This window comes from Suncus etruscus, chromosome 8 (genome assembly GCF_024139225.1).
Source record: "Suncus etruscus isolate mSunEtr1 chromosome 8, mSunEtr1.pri.cur, whole genome shotgun sequence".
In the NCBI taxonomy this organism is placed as follows: Eukaryota; Metazoa; Chordata; class Mammalia; order Eulipotyphla; family Soricidae; genus Suncus; species Suncus etruscus.
In genome coordinates this window covers 42,970,133-42,988,761 of record NC_064855.1, presented here as the reverse complement: position 1 = coordinate 42,988,761, position 18,629 = coordinate 42,970,133, and the positions used below count along the sequence as shown (strand labels likewise).

Here is an 18,629-nt window from a genome sequence, read left to right as displayed (position 1 = left end):
GGAGGGGCCACATCCAGCTTTGTTTAGATCTTACTCCTGGCTCTGTGCTCAAGGATCATGCCTAGAGGCCGGAATGTTAGCTCAAAGGTAGGACATTTGCCTTGCACACAGCTGACCCAGGATGGACCGTGGTTAAAATCCTGGCATCCTATATGGTACCCAGTGCCTGCCAGGAGTGATTTCTGAGCACAGAGCCAGAACTAACCCTTGAGTGTTACTGGGTGTGACTCAAGAACAAAAACATAAACAAAAAAAGGATCATGCCTGGCAACTCACCAGGGGTGCTGAGGATCAAACCTGGGTCAGTGACATGTCAGACAAGCACCTTGCTGGCTGGCTGTACTTTGGCTCCAGTCCCAAAATAGGAATATATTTTATATTATGAGGTTTAAAATTTTATTAAATTAACCCTGGGGCCAGAGAGACGGCACAGTGGTAGAGCATTTGCCTTTTACACAACTGATCTAGGACAGACCTTGATTCGATTCTCATATGGTCCCCGAGCCAGGAGCAATTCTGAGCTCATAGCCAGGAGTAAACCCTGAGTGTCACAGGGTGTGGCCCAAAAAGGGAAAAAAAAAAAAAAAAGATTAACCCTGAAGCTGCAATTATTCATGATTGGGTTTTAGGCATACAATGTTTCAACGCTTCACCAGTGTCCCCCACCCCTGCTTCTACATGAGTCACTTTTCTTTTAAAGATTTTACACTGTGGTTTACACTACTGTAACTGATCAGATTTCATATTATACATAATGCTTTTCCATCTTTCAGCATCTCCTTATATTATGAGTTATTGGGCATATTTATACTACAGAATAAGTTTCATGAATCAGCCTTTACCTTCCCCATGAATTATGATGCACTCTCATAAGCTCAATTCTGGCTTAACTTTTTTTAAATTTGATAAACTGACTCCATTAATTGCCAATAGGTTACAATTTAAAAGTGATGTTTTAGAGGATAGGGATATTTATAATCATATATAACCTTAGGGGCTAATTTAGTCTCAAAAAGTACTTCCGGGCCGGAGAGATAGCATGGAGGTAAGGCGTTTGCCTTTCATGCAGGAGGTCATCGGTTCGAATCCCGGCGCCCCATATGGTCCCCTGTGCCTGCCAGGAGCAATTTCTGAGCCTGGAGCCAGGAATAACCCCTGAGCACTGCCAGGTGTGACCCAAAAACCAAAAAAAAAAAAGTACTTCCCAACTTCACAAAAACCCAGGTAATAGATCCCCCCAATTTACTAATGAGGAAATAAAAGTAGAGCAACTAAAATTTTTGTTACACAATTTAAAGGATAAGAAGTGTTGAACACACAGAGTGATAGTACAGCATTAGGGCATTTGCCTTGCATGCGACTGATCCAGGATGAACCTGGGTTTGATCTATGGTGTCCCATATGGTCTCCCAGGAGTGATTTTTTTTAAATATAATTTTTATTTTAAACATAGTGGCTTACATATTGATGACAATAATATTTTAGGTACATATTTACATAAAATCAGGGGATTCCCATCACTAATTTGTCCTCCCTACACCTCTGTTTTCGTCCTACCTCCCAAATCCTCCTCCCTCACCCCCCCGGGGTTGCTAGAAAATGTGGTCCACTCTGTACCTAGTTTACTACTTAGTAGTCTTGCACCTGTTTGGTCTTGGTGCCTCCCTTATTTCCCCCTCTAACTGGGAGGCAGGACTAGATAGTTCAAGTTATATGGTTTTGTTTAAAGAAGAGAAAAGTAATAAACTGGGGTAAAAGTCTAATACGCCGAAAATGGGCGGGATCCTTCTAGAGGCTCTCATCACTGGTTTGAGAGATGAAGGAGAAAAATAAGGTATAACACCCCAACAGTACAAAAAGAAGTGTTAAATATCCAGTGAGCACTCCAACAATAACAACGATAAGCACCACAAAAATAGCCATGGTCTTGAGATAAAAAACATGGCATATAAAAAAAGAAAAGAAGGGCCGGAGAGATAGCATGGAGGTAAAGCGTTTGCCTTTCATGCAGGAGGTCATCGGTTCGAATCCCGGCGTCCCATATGGTCCCCGTGCCTGCCAGGAGCAATTTCTGAGCCTGGAGCCAGGAATAACCCCTGAGCACTGCCTGGTGTGACCCAAAAACCAAAAAAAAAAAAAAAAAAAAAAAAAAGAAAAGAAAAGAAGGAAAAAACATAAATGTAAATGGGAACAACTTCAATAACCACACCAAAACAAGGAAATCGACAAGAAGTAGATAGGCAAATAAAAATAAAAAATAATAAAAAAAGAGTATTTAAAAATTATATATATAAAAAATAAAAAATGTTTTGTGCTTTTTGCCTTTTTTTCCCTCCTGCAATGGTACAGTAAATATTGGGGTCATTTGAAAAGGAATTCACTTGGCCTAAGAGATATGGGGTTTCTCCACCCTTGGAGTATATTGTCATGGGATTAACTATAGACTCCAGGAGTGATTTTTGAGCTCAGAGCCAGGAGAAACCCCTGAGCATCACCGGATGTGGTTCAAAACCCAAAACAAACAAACAAAACAAAACAAAAAAACCCAAAAAAGTTGAATACAGAACTCATGTAAATCAGATGTTTCTAACAGATAACTTTAGCCTTCTTCAGTATGTTGAAACATGGGAGAAATGTCTAAATTCTCACTGAATGCTCATTTGGGTCTGGAATTTTCTGACAGAAAAGGGAAGTACAGAATTGTATAGCACTCATTGTCTGATAAAAGCAGAACATATATTCATCTGAGCAAACTTCCTTTTCAGTATTAGATATCAGAACACTTACTTTGAGTTGTGTAAGTAATGAAGAGAACTGTTTCATTTGTGGTTTCCATAGAAAACAATGACAGTTGTGTATATATCCTGTTTGCTGTCCCCAATATTCACCCCACCTTTCACTCTTTAAAGTGGTACTCCATCCTTGTTTCAACTAGTCAATTAGCCATCAGGATTAGTTAGATACTTATTTACTAAGTGGTGCCACGGGAGGGATGGCAAGAGAAGTGTAACTTCCTAAAAGAGTCCTAAAGTGAGGTGGACTGTATTTGTTCTCTACTGCTGCATAACTCATTATCCTCACAGTTGAGTACCTGGAACAGGAGGAGTCATCGTATTCTAGTTTGTAATATCAAAAATGCTTCTGGCACCAGGGAAGCTATCTACGAAACATCCAAGGTTTTTTATAACAACACCTGGAAGCAATCCTCTACTAGGGAAGACCCTACCACGGCTCTGACATCGACCTGCTCAAAAGAGACTTCTCTTAACACTAAAAAGACTTGACAACAACTATGACCTGCTTACAGGACAGGGTTCTCTGCATTGCCCTTTAATTGTGAGGTGAAAAGAGAGGACACTCTGCACCATCCTGACTGCAATGTAGGATATGCAGATTCCAGGATCTTTAATACAGAAACATGATACCAACAACAGAGACTGTGTGAAAAATAAAAGTGTATTGGCACTACAGACAATGACCTGGATTGGACAAACTAGTTTGCCTGGAGCCTAGATTTGGCCTTATGCCAGGAAACTTCAGGGGTAGGGTCTCCTTGTATTTAGGCCAATGCTTTTCCTTTCCAATTCCCTCATATTTTGGTGGGCCTATGCAAACAATAATTGCCACTCTAACACTGTTTTTACTGTGCTCCTTTGACTCTAATCCTTAAGAAAAGCAACCCACTTAAACTTTTGAGGTTAACTTAAACTAATATGCATGTGCATGGAAATGTAAAAAAGTACTTTGCCTTCAATGTTTAAGGAGTTACACAAGTTTTATAGCTTTAGATTGCTTTGTGTGCTGCTAAGAAATATTATGTACTATAATCTGGGGACTTGAGGGTCAAAGTAATTGTACATGGGTTCTTTTTTATTTTTCTTAAGTTTTTGGTTGAAAGTTCAAAGTTAAGATATCAGCAATGGGACTACTGAGAATTCTGTTTATGGGTGATTGTCCTTCCACTGTAACTTTACCTTGTCTTTCTTTGCATCTTTGTTCTCATAATTAAAAATAAAAAATTAATAAAAAAACTTAAAAAAAGTGTTTCTGGGGTTCAGCAAGTTATTCCAGGTGGGAATCAAGGCTGAAGATTCTGGGAAGAGCTGTATTTTGGCAGAGTCCAGGTTCTGTGCTTAATGAGCTGAGTACATTCCCACACCCCAATTCCTTGCTCACTGTCAGCGGAGGACATCCTATCTTCTGTCTTTGCATGAGATTTTCTATATCCCAAGGCTAGCCATGGTGTACCCAAACCTCACTCACTAGGAAACTTGTTCCTCTGTTATATATCTTAGATTCCAGTCAGAGAGTGCTTAGGATGCAAAGACTTGTTGGATTAGATTGGGCCCTCTCATTGCTCCAGGTTAATATACTGATTCTCTGCTCCATAAGTTGATTCCATTTAGCCCTTTTGTTGAATGGATTGCAGAATTGAGGTCTTTCAGAAAACATATGTCTCAGGACATAAGCCTTTCTAATTTCTTCCCCCTAGCTGTTTACAAGTGGGAATCATTGGGACATGAGACTATAAAAAGAGGACCACAATGTTGGGGCAGCAAACAGGAAAATCAAAGTAACATCTGAAACCTAGAAAATCCTGAAGCAATATTCCAGTTCTGAATCACCAACCTTCAGTTGTCTCTACAGGACAAAAATTGACTTAACTTTAACTTCTGGGATTTTGATCAGTCCAGTCAAATCTAATTATGGCAGTAGCATCTAAGAAAATTACTTATTAATGTGGACCTGAGAAAATCCTTAATTGTAGGAATTTAAGAAACCCTTAAATTCTACTTTGTATGGAGTCTTTTTGTCTTTGGTCATTAGACTATTACTGTGTGAGTTAAATATAAAACACACACACACACACACACACAAAGCTGGTTCAATGTGAGATCAATAGTGTCTGAAGTTAACTTCAGTGTGGATTATATTTGTCTCTGTGCCTGGTCAGCCCCAGACTAGCTCTGTAGCTCAGATGTTCACGTATGATAAATCAAGATAGGAGTGGCCCCAGGCACCCCAAAAGGTAGATCTCATCTGGACTGAGTTGGATGAATGTGGAAGCTCTCAGCCACTGGAGGGAGCACATGTTGGCTCAAGTTCTCATCTCCAATCATATTCTTCTCCTTGTGTACACAATTTAACCATCAGAAAGATCATATAAGACAGGTCCCTATTTCATAGGTTCCAATGAACTCTCAGGGCAACAGGCTCAGAGTAACTTGCCCTCAATCCAGAAAGATAATAAATAGTAGGTGTAAATATTTTCTCTGCTGAAAAAAAGTACTTTTAGTGCATACATTTCTCTCTCTCTCTCTCTCTCTCTCTCTCTCTCTCTCTCTCTCTCTCTCTCTCTCTCTCTCTCTCTTTCTTCTTTTGGTTTTTGGGTCACACCCGGCAGTGCTTAGGGGTTACTCCTGGCTCCATGCTCAGAAATTGCTCCTGGCACGCATGGGGGACCATATGGGATGCAGGGCAAATGACCTTCTGCATGAAAGGCAAATGCCTTACCTCTATGCTATCTCTCTGGCTCCGTGCATACATTTCTCAAAGATCCTTTATCCTCTGTTGGATCTGGAGACCAAAGACCCCCTGAAGTTTAGCTTTATCAAAATCAGTATGTTTATCTCTGTGAAAGAGGAGAAATTACCCGCTCTCTACTCCTCTTCTGTTGTTCTATGTTAGTCTTCTAACATTAAATAAAACCATGCCTTAATTTATTGCAATACATTCAATTGCATAATCATTTTATTGAAATATTTTGGACATTATTTTATATATTTTATTGGCTTTCCAGAGCTACTGAAGTGGAACTTATTTCTTGTAGTATGTTGATTTCAAACTGGTGGTATTTGCAGACACATATACAAATATGGCACATTAAAATATTTCAGGGGCCAGAGTGAAAGTACAGCAGGGAAAGTAAAGGTAGGGAACTTGCTTTGCTTACAGCTCCAAAGCAAAGAATATATTACTCACAAGGTTCATTCCTGGCATCCCGTTCATTCCTGGCATCCCATATGTGCCCTAACAGAAGTGATTCCTGAGTGTAGAGCCATGAGTAATCCCTGAGCACAGCCAGATGTGGCTCAAAAACAAAACCAAAAAATTTCAGAGCATATACAAATGGAAGACATAATTTTTCATTCTTTGGAAATCTCGCAATAGATCACTGTAACTTTATAAATGGACACCTGGAAACCTATCACTAGATCACACTAAAAGACCCATATCGTGGGACTGGAGCGGTGGTGCAAGAGGTAAAGCGGTAAAGCGTCTACCTTGCCCGCTCTAGCCTAGGATAGACCGAGGTTTGATCCCCGCAGCTTCCCATATGGTCCCCCAAGCCAGAAGCGATTTCTGAGCGCATAGCCAGGGGTAACCCCTGAGCGTCACCAGGTGTGGCCCAAAAACAGAATCAACAACAAAAAGACCCATATCAGCTAGCTACTTTCACTCCTGAAAGAGCTGTAAGGGGCCACTATTTGTAGAACTTGACCTCCCATCCCCAACAGTGGCTACACTTTGCTGAGGCTCTTGAGAAGACCAGGAATACTCTCCTGATGGCTAGTTCTGCTGCCAATTACTTTGCAGGGAGAACATTCTGCTTCATGCTGCCTTGCCTCCTGCCTCAGTTCCCATCAAATCCATTGGGATCTCTAGCAAGTCAGATTATTCTCAGCAGGATCACAAGCGCTGCTCCTAAGACTAGGGATATGGCTTGGGTGGCGGTGAGCACCATCAAGCAGCACCAAGCCCCTGAGCATTGCAGACAAAGGAGTGCTTGAACCAGGTCATGGGATCAATCACAATGAAGAAAGTGAAAGGGACTTAAGAAAAGAGGAGGAAGTGAGAGAGAAGTACAAGGAGGGGCTGTACTTGCCTTGCAAGAAGCCCACTACATTTGAACCCACTAGTCGTCCCCACTATTATGAGTGATCCGAGAGCCCATGGCCAGTAGCAAGTCAGCACTAGCAAGTATGGTCCCAAAACAAAACTAAACAAAACAAAACAAAACAACCAAAAAAGAAAAAAAAACGATAAGGGGAAGGATGAAAGAACAGGACGTGGGGATGGGGAGAGAAAGCAGGAGGGAGAGAGGGGGAAGAGACAGAGAGAACGTGGGGGGCGGTGTTGTGGTGATGGTGGGGGGATTGAGGGAGAGGAGAAAGGGGAGAAGAGAAGGTAGGAGAAAGAAGAGAGACACAGGAAGAGAGTGAGACAGCGCCCGGCTTGACTCCGTGAAACTGCGAAACTGCGCTTTCGGGTGCGCTCCCGGATCTGGGTCAATAGCGCCCGCCAGGCTCGCAAGTTCCCGAGGGTGCCCCGCAGTTCCTCACCTCGGGAGGAAGATTCCTGGACGGTTGTGGTCTGCAACTTCACATCTTGGGATTCGCGGTGCGAGAGGGTGCAAAATGCACTGGAGGCGTCCCTGAGGAATCCTGGGCACCATCGCTCGGGCAGCAACTTTCTAAGGCAGGCCCGGGGTGTCTGCGCGGGAGAGGAGTGCACCGAGCCCGCTTTGGAAAGAGGGGCCGCAGAAACCGCCTGGACCGAATCGCTGGGAGCTCTATTATTTGAGTCCATTATTTAATTGGTGGAAAGAGGCTACCCCCTCCACCCCAACCTAGTGGGTTGGCTTTTATTTTTAAGGGCCTCCTGTTCTTGGAGGGTCTTCCCTCGGCCCTAGGCGCGGGGAGTCTCTGTTGAGCCGGACAGAAGACGCTGCAGCCTTTTGGCCTGCTCCTCTAAGGTTCCCTCGGGTCCTGGAACTGGCCTCTTTCTTCAGTTCTCCTCCGTCTCCCTGAAGGCCAGGCATATCTCTGGCACACCCCTCAGACATACCAGCGACCTGGAGCGGGCATAATAGTTGGTAAAGGCATAAAGCTGAGTTCACCCTTGTCATGAGTTCATATTATAGAAGAGGGAACGGACAGTAGAGGTATTGGCTCCACTCCAGCGAAAATGGCGAGACGTGAACCCCAGACAAGGAGTCATGGGGTCTGCAGGGCAGCAGAGAGGCTCTTTAGGCCAAATTGACACTTCAGCTGCCATGCCTCTTGGGGGACCGGCAAACCCACATAGCTGCCCACGAGTCTCAAAGAGCTTGGCGGGTGGAGTGGACCCTTCAAAGTTTCCATAGCCTAGGAGGACACGTCTTGGTGCCATCTTTCACTGGGGCAGATGGCCGGCTGCTGGGCCTTTCAGACCCCAAGACCTGAGCATAGTGAAATCCGGAAAACCTAGACCAAGGTTATTGATTTGGCGGTGAAGTGAGGGGTCAGAGCAATAGTGCAGTGGTGGGACACCTGTTTTGCAGGTCAACCTAGTTTCCATCCTCAGCACCCCATATGGTCCCTTGAGTTATACCTGAGCACCAGAGTCAAGAGCACGACTGGGCTTGCCATTCTTCCCCTACCCCCCTACAAGATTATTGTGGAGAGCAGCAGAAGTTGTCTTGTGAGGAGTGTTCTTAGTCTCACATATGGCAAAGGGGACCCTGAAGAATTTCCTCACAGCACAGCGGGGCTGACCTCCAAAATGGGGATGCTAAATAAAGAGTAGCTCATGTTTGAAAATAAATAACAATATTATAAATACTGGAATAAAAAAACTTTGGGGGCTATTGTTTCTGGTCTATACCCAGTGGTGCCCATCAGCCAACTCCTCCTCCCTTACTGTTCTCCTGGGGTCATACCATGTGGTGCTATAAATAGGATCCTGCCCCTAATACAAAACAAATTCTATCCTGGAATTAAATGCTCCAGGCCCTGGAATGAAACTGATCTATTTTTTTTCGGTTTTTGGTTTTTGGGTCACATTCAGTGGCGCTCAGGGGTTACTTCTGGCTCTGTGCTTAGAAATCACTCCTGGCAGACACGGGGACCATATGGGATACCCGGATACGAACCACCATCAGTCCTGGGCCGGCTGCTTACAAGGCAAATGCCCTAAAGCTGTGCTATCTCTCTGGCCCCTATTTTGTTGTTCTAAACCTAGTAACTCCAGCGAGATAAAGTAGGGTTAAGGCTTTAGGTCCTCAATATCTGATATTAGAATTCTAGGCCAAGAACCAACCACTGGGAGAGTTCCCAGACCTCCTGAACATCATTTAGGAGACTTCTTCCCTCCAACAAATCACACAAAACAAAACAAAACCCAAAGTAAAAAAAAAAAAAAACTCTCACAATTCAAACAATATTTCCTTAAAACTTAGAGGTAGGGAGACTAAGTCACAGAGTAGAGGAATTGTCTGAGGCTTATGGGAAATTCTTGGGAGGATCCCAGATATGCTAGAGGCCAGACACCGGAGGTGCAGGGATAATGCACCAACTTGGAGCTAAGTAGTCTCACATCAGAGGTTCTACCATCACCTTTAATTTTCAAGGCTTTAACAACTCAACTTCTCGCTTACAAACAAACAAAACAACACACACAAACCAGCAACAACAAAACAACCAAGGAATAAGCAAAAACAAGAACCAAACTGCGAACTAGCCACACGCAAAAAACTATTCTCACATTTCTTTGCAAAAAAAAAAATAATAATTGTAAAAAAAAAAAGAAAAAAGAAAAAAAAAAGAAAGAAAAGAAAATAATTGTAGTCAATCCTGGGAGTGACTGGGTGGTGCCCCAGGCAGGCAGCAGTTAGCTAGATGACTTGATATTGCAAGGATTCCGTGGCTTTATCGTGTGGGAACACACTTATGTCAGACAACTGATTTGTCCACAGTCCTCCTGTCTCAAAGGCAGAATATACATGTATACATTTATACATGTCCTTTTGTTTTTGTTTTTTGTTTTATTTGCTTTTTGTTTCTTTGTTTTTGGGGCATTTCCAATGGTGGTAGTTAGGGTTACTCTTGACGGTGGGCTCAGAAATCACTACTGGCAGGCACAGGGGTCCATAAAGGATGCCAGGCATTGAACCCAGTCTGTCTTCAGGTCAGGTGGGCAGCATGCAAGGCAAATGTCCTACAGTTGTACTATTGTTTCAGCTCTACATGTATTTTCTTACATTCTCAGTAAAATGGTCCCACCTTTGCCAGCTTGCTCTTAGTGAAGTAAGAGAAGCAAGTGACGGATGGGGGTTCCCAGCTCACACAAGGCAGGGATCAATGAGCATTTCCCTGCTGTGCCTATTGATGGTCATGTTGGTATTCTTACTCTTCATTTCCTTGCCTTGCAAATTTATCTCAAATTCACTTAAAACAATGACCCAATTGAAAATGACCCAGTTGAAAATGCTGGAATTCAAGTATTATGCTTAAGCTTAGGTTCAAGGCTAAGGATTTAGTCTCTCCCTCCTCCAGGTACCATCCCTCCATATATGGTCCCCTAATCTAATGGAAACAAAACAAAGTAAAAATCTACCTGCTCCTCTATCATCCCCATCCCAAACCTATATATGATGTTTCTTAATTTCTGGGATTTATCCTAGTTAACACTTTTTAAAGTTACTTTAGAAGCCAAAGTCATAGCATAGCGGTACAGTGTTTGCTTTGCAAGCGACCAACTCAGGATAGACCCAGATTTAATTCCCAGCATCCCATATGGTCCCCTGAGCCTGCCTTGAACGATTTCTGAGTACGAGCCAGGAGTAACTTATGAGCACCACCAAGTGTGGCCCCCCAAGTTACTTCAGGGGCCAGAGCAATAGCTCAGTGGTAGGGCATTTGCCTTGCATGTGGTTGACCCAGGACAGACCAGGACCAACTCTGGTTTGATCCTTGCATGCCATATGGTCCCCCGAACCTGCCAGGAGTGATTTCTGAGCGCAGAGCCAGGAGTAACCTCTAAGCACTGCCGGGTGCAGCACCAAAAAAAAAAAAAGAAAAAGTTACTTTAATTTTTTTGTTTTTTTTTGGGTCACACCTGGCGTGCTCAGTGATTACTCCTGACAGGCTTGGCGGACCATATGAAATGACAGGGCTCAAACCACAGGTTAGCTACATGCAAGGCATATGTCTTACCTGTCCCCCAAAAGTTACTTTAACTGTTGAAATGAAGGAGCTCATGAAGGCAGAGCCAAAAATATGCCCTGAATACTACCAATGTAGCTTACCCCCTCCCCCAACAAGAACAACAAACAAACAAAAATAACAACAAAAAACTAAGAAGTGAAATTAAAGACAGTTCAGTGGTAGAGAACTTGCCTTGTGTTTTCATACACCTGTAAAATAACTTTTTAACTTTTTTCTTTCACCTTTTCTGAGTTAATTAGCACAAATATCTTAATTACATCTATCCATATCCTCAGGTGATTTATGGTAAACTCTGGCTAACAAAAGTGTCAGGGAAAGCAGCAGAGGGCTAGAAGCTTGGCTGGCTCAGTATTATACAAGAGGCTGCTCAACAACCCTTAGCTGAAATGCACTTTTTTCCTGTGACTGTGGTGCATGGCTCCTTGCTATGGAACCCTCCATTCCAGAGTCAGCACGAACACTAACAAGACGGATACCACGAACTGCAAGCGGCTGAAAGCAAGCTGCATGTTGCAACCAAGAACTCCCACGAATCCAGCTAACCACGGAGCCCCAGAATTACTCCACAGGCTTGCATAAATTAAATATTTGGGGCACAGCGGGTAGGACAGTTGACCTGGGTTAGATACTGGGCATCTGCTATGGTCCTGAGTCCAACCGGATTGATTCCTAAATGCAGAGCCAGTGAGCATCACAGGGTTTGCCCACCCCCCAAGTTTAAAAAATAAAGCGATCCGAAGTCATTGCACCACAATGAAGGTTTGGTACAAAGCGGTAATCTGTTTTCATTTCTTTTCATATCATCTGTGTTTATTGTTTCCATAAAGTATTACCTGAACACAAGGCCCAGACCCCAGGAGGAGATGACCTGGAAACCAGTAGACCTGTTTGTCAGGAGTCTCTAGGCAATTTGAAAACTTTAAATATGAAGAACCCGCTCTCAGAACTCTCGGACCAACTGCCCGCTGAACGTTTTCAAAGGCGTGGAGCTGGTACTGCCCTGAGAAGTTTGGAGGTGGTGCTTGCCTCCCTGGAGGTCCCGCCAGCAAAGTCCCGCACTTCTAGCTTAGCGCTGGTAGTGGTAAATGGGAACCGTATTTCGCCTCCAAACGTGTCCTCCCAAATCCTCTCCCATCGCCTTGCAGTTCTGGAAGCGCAGAAGCAAGTGTACAGGGAAGACTCCGACGCAGTCCAAAGACCACCTTCCCTAGGTCTTTGTAAGATATTCTTAGCTTGGGAAAGTGGTGCCCATTGGAGGTACACAAACAGGTGTGGGTTTGTTTTTTTTTTTTTTTGTGGTGCCGATCACACAGGTGAGTTTGTTGTTGTGTTTGTTTGTTATTTTAAAGAAAGAAGAAGGGGCTCTGAGATCATTCTGTTCCACACGCAGGCTTAGCACCAAACCAGCTCTTTGAAACCGTGGGATTCTCCTCTTGCCGAATCGCAGTTTGTGAACTGGGAAACCAACAGGGTTTGGGTGGCTCTTTTCCGGTGCAGCTGGAGCCTTCCCACCATTCTGTTGCTTGACAGTGTTGGTGAACCTTCTAATTTGCACTTCTCTGGCTGCTTTAGGGTAACTTGGGGCTACTCTACAGATTCCCGAGGTTCTAAAATGTCGTGAGTGGCGCCTCCAATTCAACCACGGAGCTCCATATAGATCAGGCAAAAACAAACAGAATAAAGCAGAAGCAAAAAGCAAAAACGAACAAAAACGAAAAACTGCGTCTCCTTCTGCCAGCGACTCCCACCCGGCGCCACTACAGGCTCGAGCGAGCCGGCAGCTCCCCGTCCCGTCGAGCCTGTAGACCTCTAGTCCACACCCAGAGTCCTAGGCCCATTCCCCCCAGCCCGCCAGCAGTCGGGCCGGCATCCCCATTCTCACCGCGGTTCCTGCGGCCTCAGCTGCGGCCTCAGGGGCGCCACGCTGGAGGGCTGCGGCGACGCGCTCAGCCCGGGGGGCAGGCGGCCTTCGCGCGCAGTGGCGGGGACCGCGGGCTGCAGGGCACCGCCCGGGGGTGGCGGGGGCGGCAGAGCCAGAAGCTCCTCGCCCGAGGTCACCGCGCAGTCCTGCTCCGGCTCCGCGCTGCCGGTGCCGCCTGCGGTGCTGCCGCAGCCGCGCTTCTTGTCCTCCTCCTTTTTCCACTTCATGCGGCGGTTCTGAAACCAGATCTTGATGTGTCTCTCGGTCAAGTTCAGCATGACGGCCAGCTCCACGCGGCGCGGCCGTGAGATGTACTTGTTGAAGAGGAATTCTTTCTCCAGCTCCAGCAGCTGCGCGCGGGTGTAGGCCGTGCGGGTCCGCTTGTTCTCCTCCGGCTCGGCGGTGTAGGCGCCGCCTGCGGGGGACACAGCTGATGAGTGTGGTCCGGTAACCCCGGGTATCCGCAGCCCCGCCCCGCCCCTGACCCCCAACCTTTAAGTGCCCACCCTAGCAGACCCCAGCCCCTAGCCTTTCAGTAGAGTCGAAGCTTGGGTAAAGGGGGAAGCTGAGCTGCGCTCCCTGCTCTGTCAGCAGGGCACGGTTCTGTTTGTCCCTTCTTCCATGCCAGCAATGAACTCTGCAAAGCAGTAGCCCTACCCCCAAGCCACATCCCCAAAGAACAGTCCTTGAATGCGTTCAGTTCACCGGTGATCGGGTGGGAGCAGATTACATATACATGCGACGACTAAATTCTAAAAAAATCAAAGTAGTTTTGACACAGATCCTAAAACAACATAACCCCTTCGTTTTGACGATGACCCGCAGTACGAAAGAGATTTCAGGTCAATAACGAGAACACGCGCTGAATTTGCTAAACCCACGGCAAAATTCCAGATTTAAGACCCACCTTTGTGTGTGATGTTGTCGAATTTACACTATTACTCACTGTTTTATTAAAAAAAATTTTTTTTTTTAGTTTTTGGGTCACACCCGGCGGTGCTCAGGGGTTACTCCTGGCTGTCTGCTCAGAAATAGCTTCTGACAGGCACGGAGGACCATATGAGACACCGGGATTTGAACCAACCACCTTTGGTCCTGGATCGGCTGCTTGCAAAGCAAACGCCGCTGTCCTATCTCTCCGGGCCCTTATTTAAAATTTTTTAAAAAGAAGTCTAGTATTAACCCAGTACGTTCATTTCTTTAAAGAATAATGAATGGGTGAAGTCCTGATTTGAAAAAATACCGAGCAAGTCAAAATCAGAATTTATGGTATCTGTTGTTATATCTGACCTATATTATTTCTGTGTTGTTGCAACATAGAATCAGTTCCAACTCAAAGGTTGGTGAAGTGTCCTTTTAATGTCCACAAGTCTTTTTTCTATGATTGGGTCTTGCCTTAGATGAGAAAGGAAATGATCTGGAATCTCTCGACAGAGCCTTGGCTTCAAAAGCAGGATAGAAAAGTGGCGGCTGAGCCACACAGGGTAGCTGGGAGCCCAGGAACAAAGCAAGTGATGATGCGGCTTCTGGGCTCAGGGTTCCCAGCTGCAAGTCAAGGGGCCAGGAAACAACACATTAACATTCATGGTTGGTCCTGATGAGCTGGGACATTTCCCTTTCGGTGTAATAAATATAGCCACTGTGCCTGGGCTGCAGTCCCAGACCCGGAACGTGACCACGACTACTACGGAAGTGAATGGCTTTAGCACGGAGGTGTAAAGAATTTCCCCTCTGAGCCCTCAGGGCTGAAAAGTGAAATATTGTGGTTGCAGAGAAGGCTTAAAGAGTAGAGAGGGTGCTTAACTGCCTGATAGAACCCACTCAAGTTCATCCAAGCTGAAAGAAGGCACCCAGAGGCTCAGATTGGGCTCAATAAATGGAGTAGTCGCTTTCCCTGTGGCCTTCTCCACACATTATTCCAGGAGCTTTTCTACAGGGAGTAGTAGCAGAAAAGAACATCTTTTTTTTTTTTTTTTTTTTGGTTTTTGGGCCACACCCGATAATGCTCAGGGGTTAATCCTGGCTATGCGTTCAGAAGTCGCTCCTGGCTTGAGGGACCATGTGGGATGCAGGGGGAATCGAACCGCGGTCCTAGGCTAGCACTGGCAAAGCAGACACCTTACCTCTAGCGCCACCACGCCGGCCCCGAAAAGAACATCTTATTTTATTTATTATTGTTTAGGAGGCAACACTCAGTAGTGCTCAAGGTCTACTCAAAGTTCTGTGTTTGGAGATTTCTTTCGGAATTGCTGGTGGGGGGGGCATGTCTTTCTCTTCAGCTGCAAAGGCTACAGTTTAGCCCACTGAGCTCGTTTGTGGGTTCTAAAAGAACATTTTAAAAAGGTCCTTGAAGGACTTTATTTTTATTTATTTACTTATTTTGGAGCTTTTTGGGTCACAACCAGCTGTACTCAATGGTTGCTCCTGGGACTGCGCTCAGAAATCACTCCTGGCAGGCTCGAGAGGCCAATAGGTTGAGCTCTCTCCAGCCTCCTTTGAAGGATTTTAAATTTGGTTTCAAGTCCGTGTGGCCAGCTGCGGCCCACTCAGGATGTTCCATGTCCAGACAGAGATTGAAGGCGAGGCTTTCAGGATCATTTGGGAAGAGCTGGGCACTGAGAGGTGGTTTAAGGGCAGCTGAACAGCGAGGCTGATGCTAACTAACAACAATACGAAATCCCCATTCCCAGTCCTACGAAACTGAGAGCCCTTTACCCCTGGTCGGGGACCCCACAGAGAGCTCCTTACTCCTCTACCCATGAAGTCCCGTTGGATCGAAGATTTCGGAGAGGTTCTCCAGGACAAGGGGGCACGGCGGTATTGCATTGTTTGGGGGAATGATCTTTCACCGTGGCCCAGAAGGCCTGGCATTGGAGGCAGGGGAGAGGGCGCTCAGCAGTCAATTACGCCCCGAGCCTCCCTTCCAGGACCCCGAGCTGCCCCCTCCAAGATCATTTTATCTTCGGAATTGACTCCACAGACCCTCGGTCAGCAGAGCGCAGCACTCCAGCAAGTGTGTGTTTTGGGTCGGAGTTGGGGTATATAAGAAAGTGAGTACAACTCAGAACCCCCTTTTCACACACAGTTCATCTCCTCCCAGTGAACTGAAGGCCTGAGGAACCCAGAAAAAAAAATCCGCACGCTTCTGGCATTACTGCGGGGAAGGGATCCTGGAAAGATGGCAGGGGGAATAAATGCCTGCTGAGCACCCTCTCCCCAGTCGTGAACAAATCCCCCTTCCCACGCTCCGTGTTTCCTGAAATTCCCGGGTTTAAGAGGCGCAGATCACCGGTACAGGTTGAAAATCTTCGGAGCCACCGGCTGGGCATAGGTGTGTGTGTGTGTGTGTGTGTGTGTGTGTGTGTGTGTGTGTGTGTGTGTGTGTGTGGTCTGCTTCGGTCCAATGTGGGTCCCTCCGGACCCAGCACCCAGTTCTTGGAGCTTCTCAAGCAGCTTCTGCGAATTCCCACGGTGAGCAGGAGGGCAGAAGCAAGACGCAGACCGTGAGCCCGCGGGACACAACAATCCCTGAAGCCAAATGGCCCAGGTGGGACCAGAGCGAGCGAGCGCGCGGGGCGCCTGGATTCCGGAAGAAGGGGCCGCGACAGCCTCGTCCCTCCGCTCCCTGCCCGTAGCTGGCCGCATAGAGCAGCCGAATGTTTGCAGTGCAGGTGTGACCCCTAGAGCAGCGCACGGAAGCGATAACGGCGGGTCCAGCCTGCACCGGAACTCGAGGAGGGAAGGGATTTGGAGGAGGGTTAAGGGGCACCTTCTTCGAGCGGCGGGACGCACCTTTCTTAAGCTGCTGCGCCTCCGACCGCGGGGAATCCGGGTCTAGCCCCGAGCGCCGCCGTTCACCGAGAACCTCATACCTGGGGAGCAGCGCAAGGCACCCCCTTAAATACTTTGGTGGCGTCCAAAGGCAATTCAGATGGCAGACGCCACTCAGGAAGCCTAGCTCTGGCGCCCCTTCTCGCCCGCCGTAAGATACCTGGGCGAGATTCCAGAAAGTTTTCCTTCTCCTCTGCTTTGCTCCATCTCTGGGGCACCCCCGACACTGCTGGCTGGTTTTGACAAGTCGAGAGGGTGGATACCGAACAAGAGGTGGCGCGGGGTTAGGAGCATTCCCCGGCAGGTCTCAGCCTCGCCTGGCAGCGCCAGGGGTTTTGGGCTTGCTAACCCTCTGCCGATTCTCCGTCCGGTCTCCGACTCCGTATTCCGGCGTCCGCAACCCCGACCGAGCTGGTCTGCGCTCTTGGGGAGAGCCGGGCCAGCGCGCGCCCTCGCCGTCCCGCGTCCCGGGAAGGAAGCGGGTGGACAGCTGCAGGAGCGCAGCAGTGCCAACGCAACTCTAAAGTGGAGTGGTAACGTGCAGCCGCGCCCGTTGGTCTGGCCGACTCTCAGGGGTGCACTCTACCCCCCCCCACATGTCCACGGAGGCCGGGGACGTGAACCGAGAGAGGGTCCTCGGAGGTAAGATCAGCGGGCCAGGCGCGGCTGAGAACCGCGGGGCCGGGGAGTCAGGCTTACCTGCCCACTGGCCTTTCCACGCGTGAGCCTTGGTAGACTTCATCCACGGGAAAGGCAGCTGCACGCGACCCGGTTCCTCCAGGGCACCTGGCTCGGCTCCATCCGTAAAGGGCCCGGCGGGCGGATGGTGGGGAAGTGCGAGCTGAGTAGGGAGGTGATGGTGTAGGTGAGCCAGCGCCTGGTCGTCGCCGAGTGAGGGTACCTCATACGGGGAGATGTCCGGGGGACTGCCTTGCTCCAGCGCTCCCAGGGCGCCCGGGAACTGGGGAGGTGGCGGTGGGGGCTGGCGACCCATGTACAGGCATGCCGGGGGGCTGGCGTTGAACTCGGGCGCAGAGCCCCTCTGAAATGCGCACGGATCCTTGTAAAGCTGCGTGACCGCGTAGTACTGCTCTTCGCCGTTCATGGCTGCGGCCAGACCCAGTAGCGGCCAGCAGGCAGTTGGATCCAGCGACTTGGAGCCGGCGGCGCAGCGGCTCCCCGCGCCCGCTTTGCTCGATCCCTTTGACAGCTCGGCCCAGCTTTCTGCACTGCTCTCGGCGCGCACACACGGCGGCGGGCGGGGACTGGCGGGCTGGCTACTGCGCCGTAGGCCCAGTGGTGCCCCACGTGGCTTCATTTGTGGCTTTTATTGGCCTGCTGGCTGACTTAAGAGGCAAGGTCCAGGTATTTCGGAGCACCTGCATTTGTTTCAAATTTCTCCCCGAGATCTCTGCTCACAGTTCTCCCTGCAGCTGGAGAAGGGTGAGCACCATATTATAGAACTCCACTCATATGTAGACACATTTTCATTGCTCTTTATTAATTTTTTGAGCCTAAACTAACTATACTCACAACTGACTACATACTCCGCACTATCTTTTAGGGTTGCTGTGCCTTAACATATATTTGGTGCTAGGGATCGAATTCTGGGTCTCCAGCTTGCAGAGCATATGATGCTCGAGTCCCTTAATCTATCTCTCCAAGTCTATCTTTACTGCGCTTTACGTTGTTTGATTATGCACAAAATTAGCACAAAGCTAATATAATTGGAAAATGTACAGATGTTGAAGTTTTCCACTTCAGTGTATTAACTGTTGAGGAATGTAGTCCCAAGTTTGCAAGTCATACCCTCTACAGATTAGAAGTAGTTAGGTCTATTTCATATATAAAATGTGTAGCGCCCACCCCATACAAAGCTGTAATGATTC

At 47.3% G+C, this 18,629-nt stretch overlaps 1 protein-coding gene across 1 annotated transcript; it reads right to left on the bottom strand.

Moving 5' to 3' along the window:
- Positions 1-12,866: 12,866 nt before the first annotated feature.
- On the bottom strand, positions 12,867-17,845 carry PDX1 (pancreatic and duodenal homeobox 1). Its single transcript, XM_049778308.1, has 2 exons — positions 17,440-17,845; positions 12,867-13,324 (listed from the first exon to the last, which is right to left on the bottom strand). Exons 1-2 carry the CDS (start codon positions 17,843-17,845, stop codon positions 12,867-12,869), a joined length of 864 nt encoding a protein of 287 aa, XP_049634265.1.
- Between the last annotated feature and the right edge of the window lie 784 nt (positions 17,846-18,629).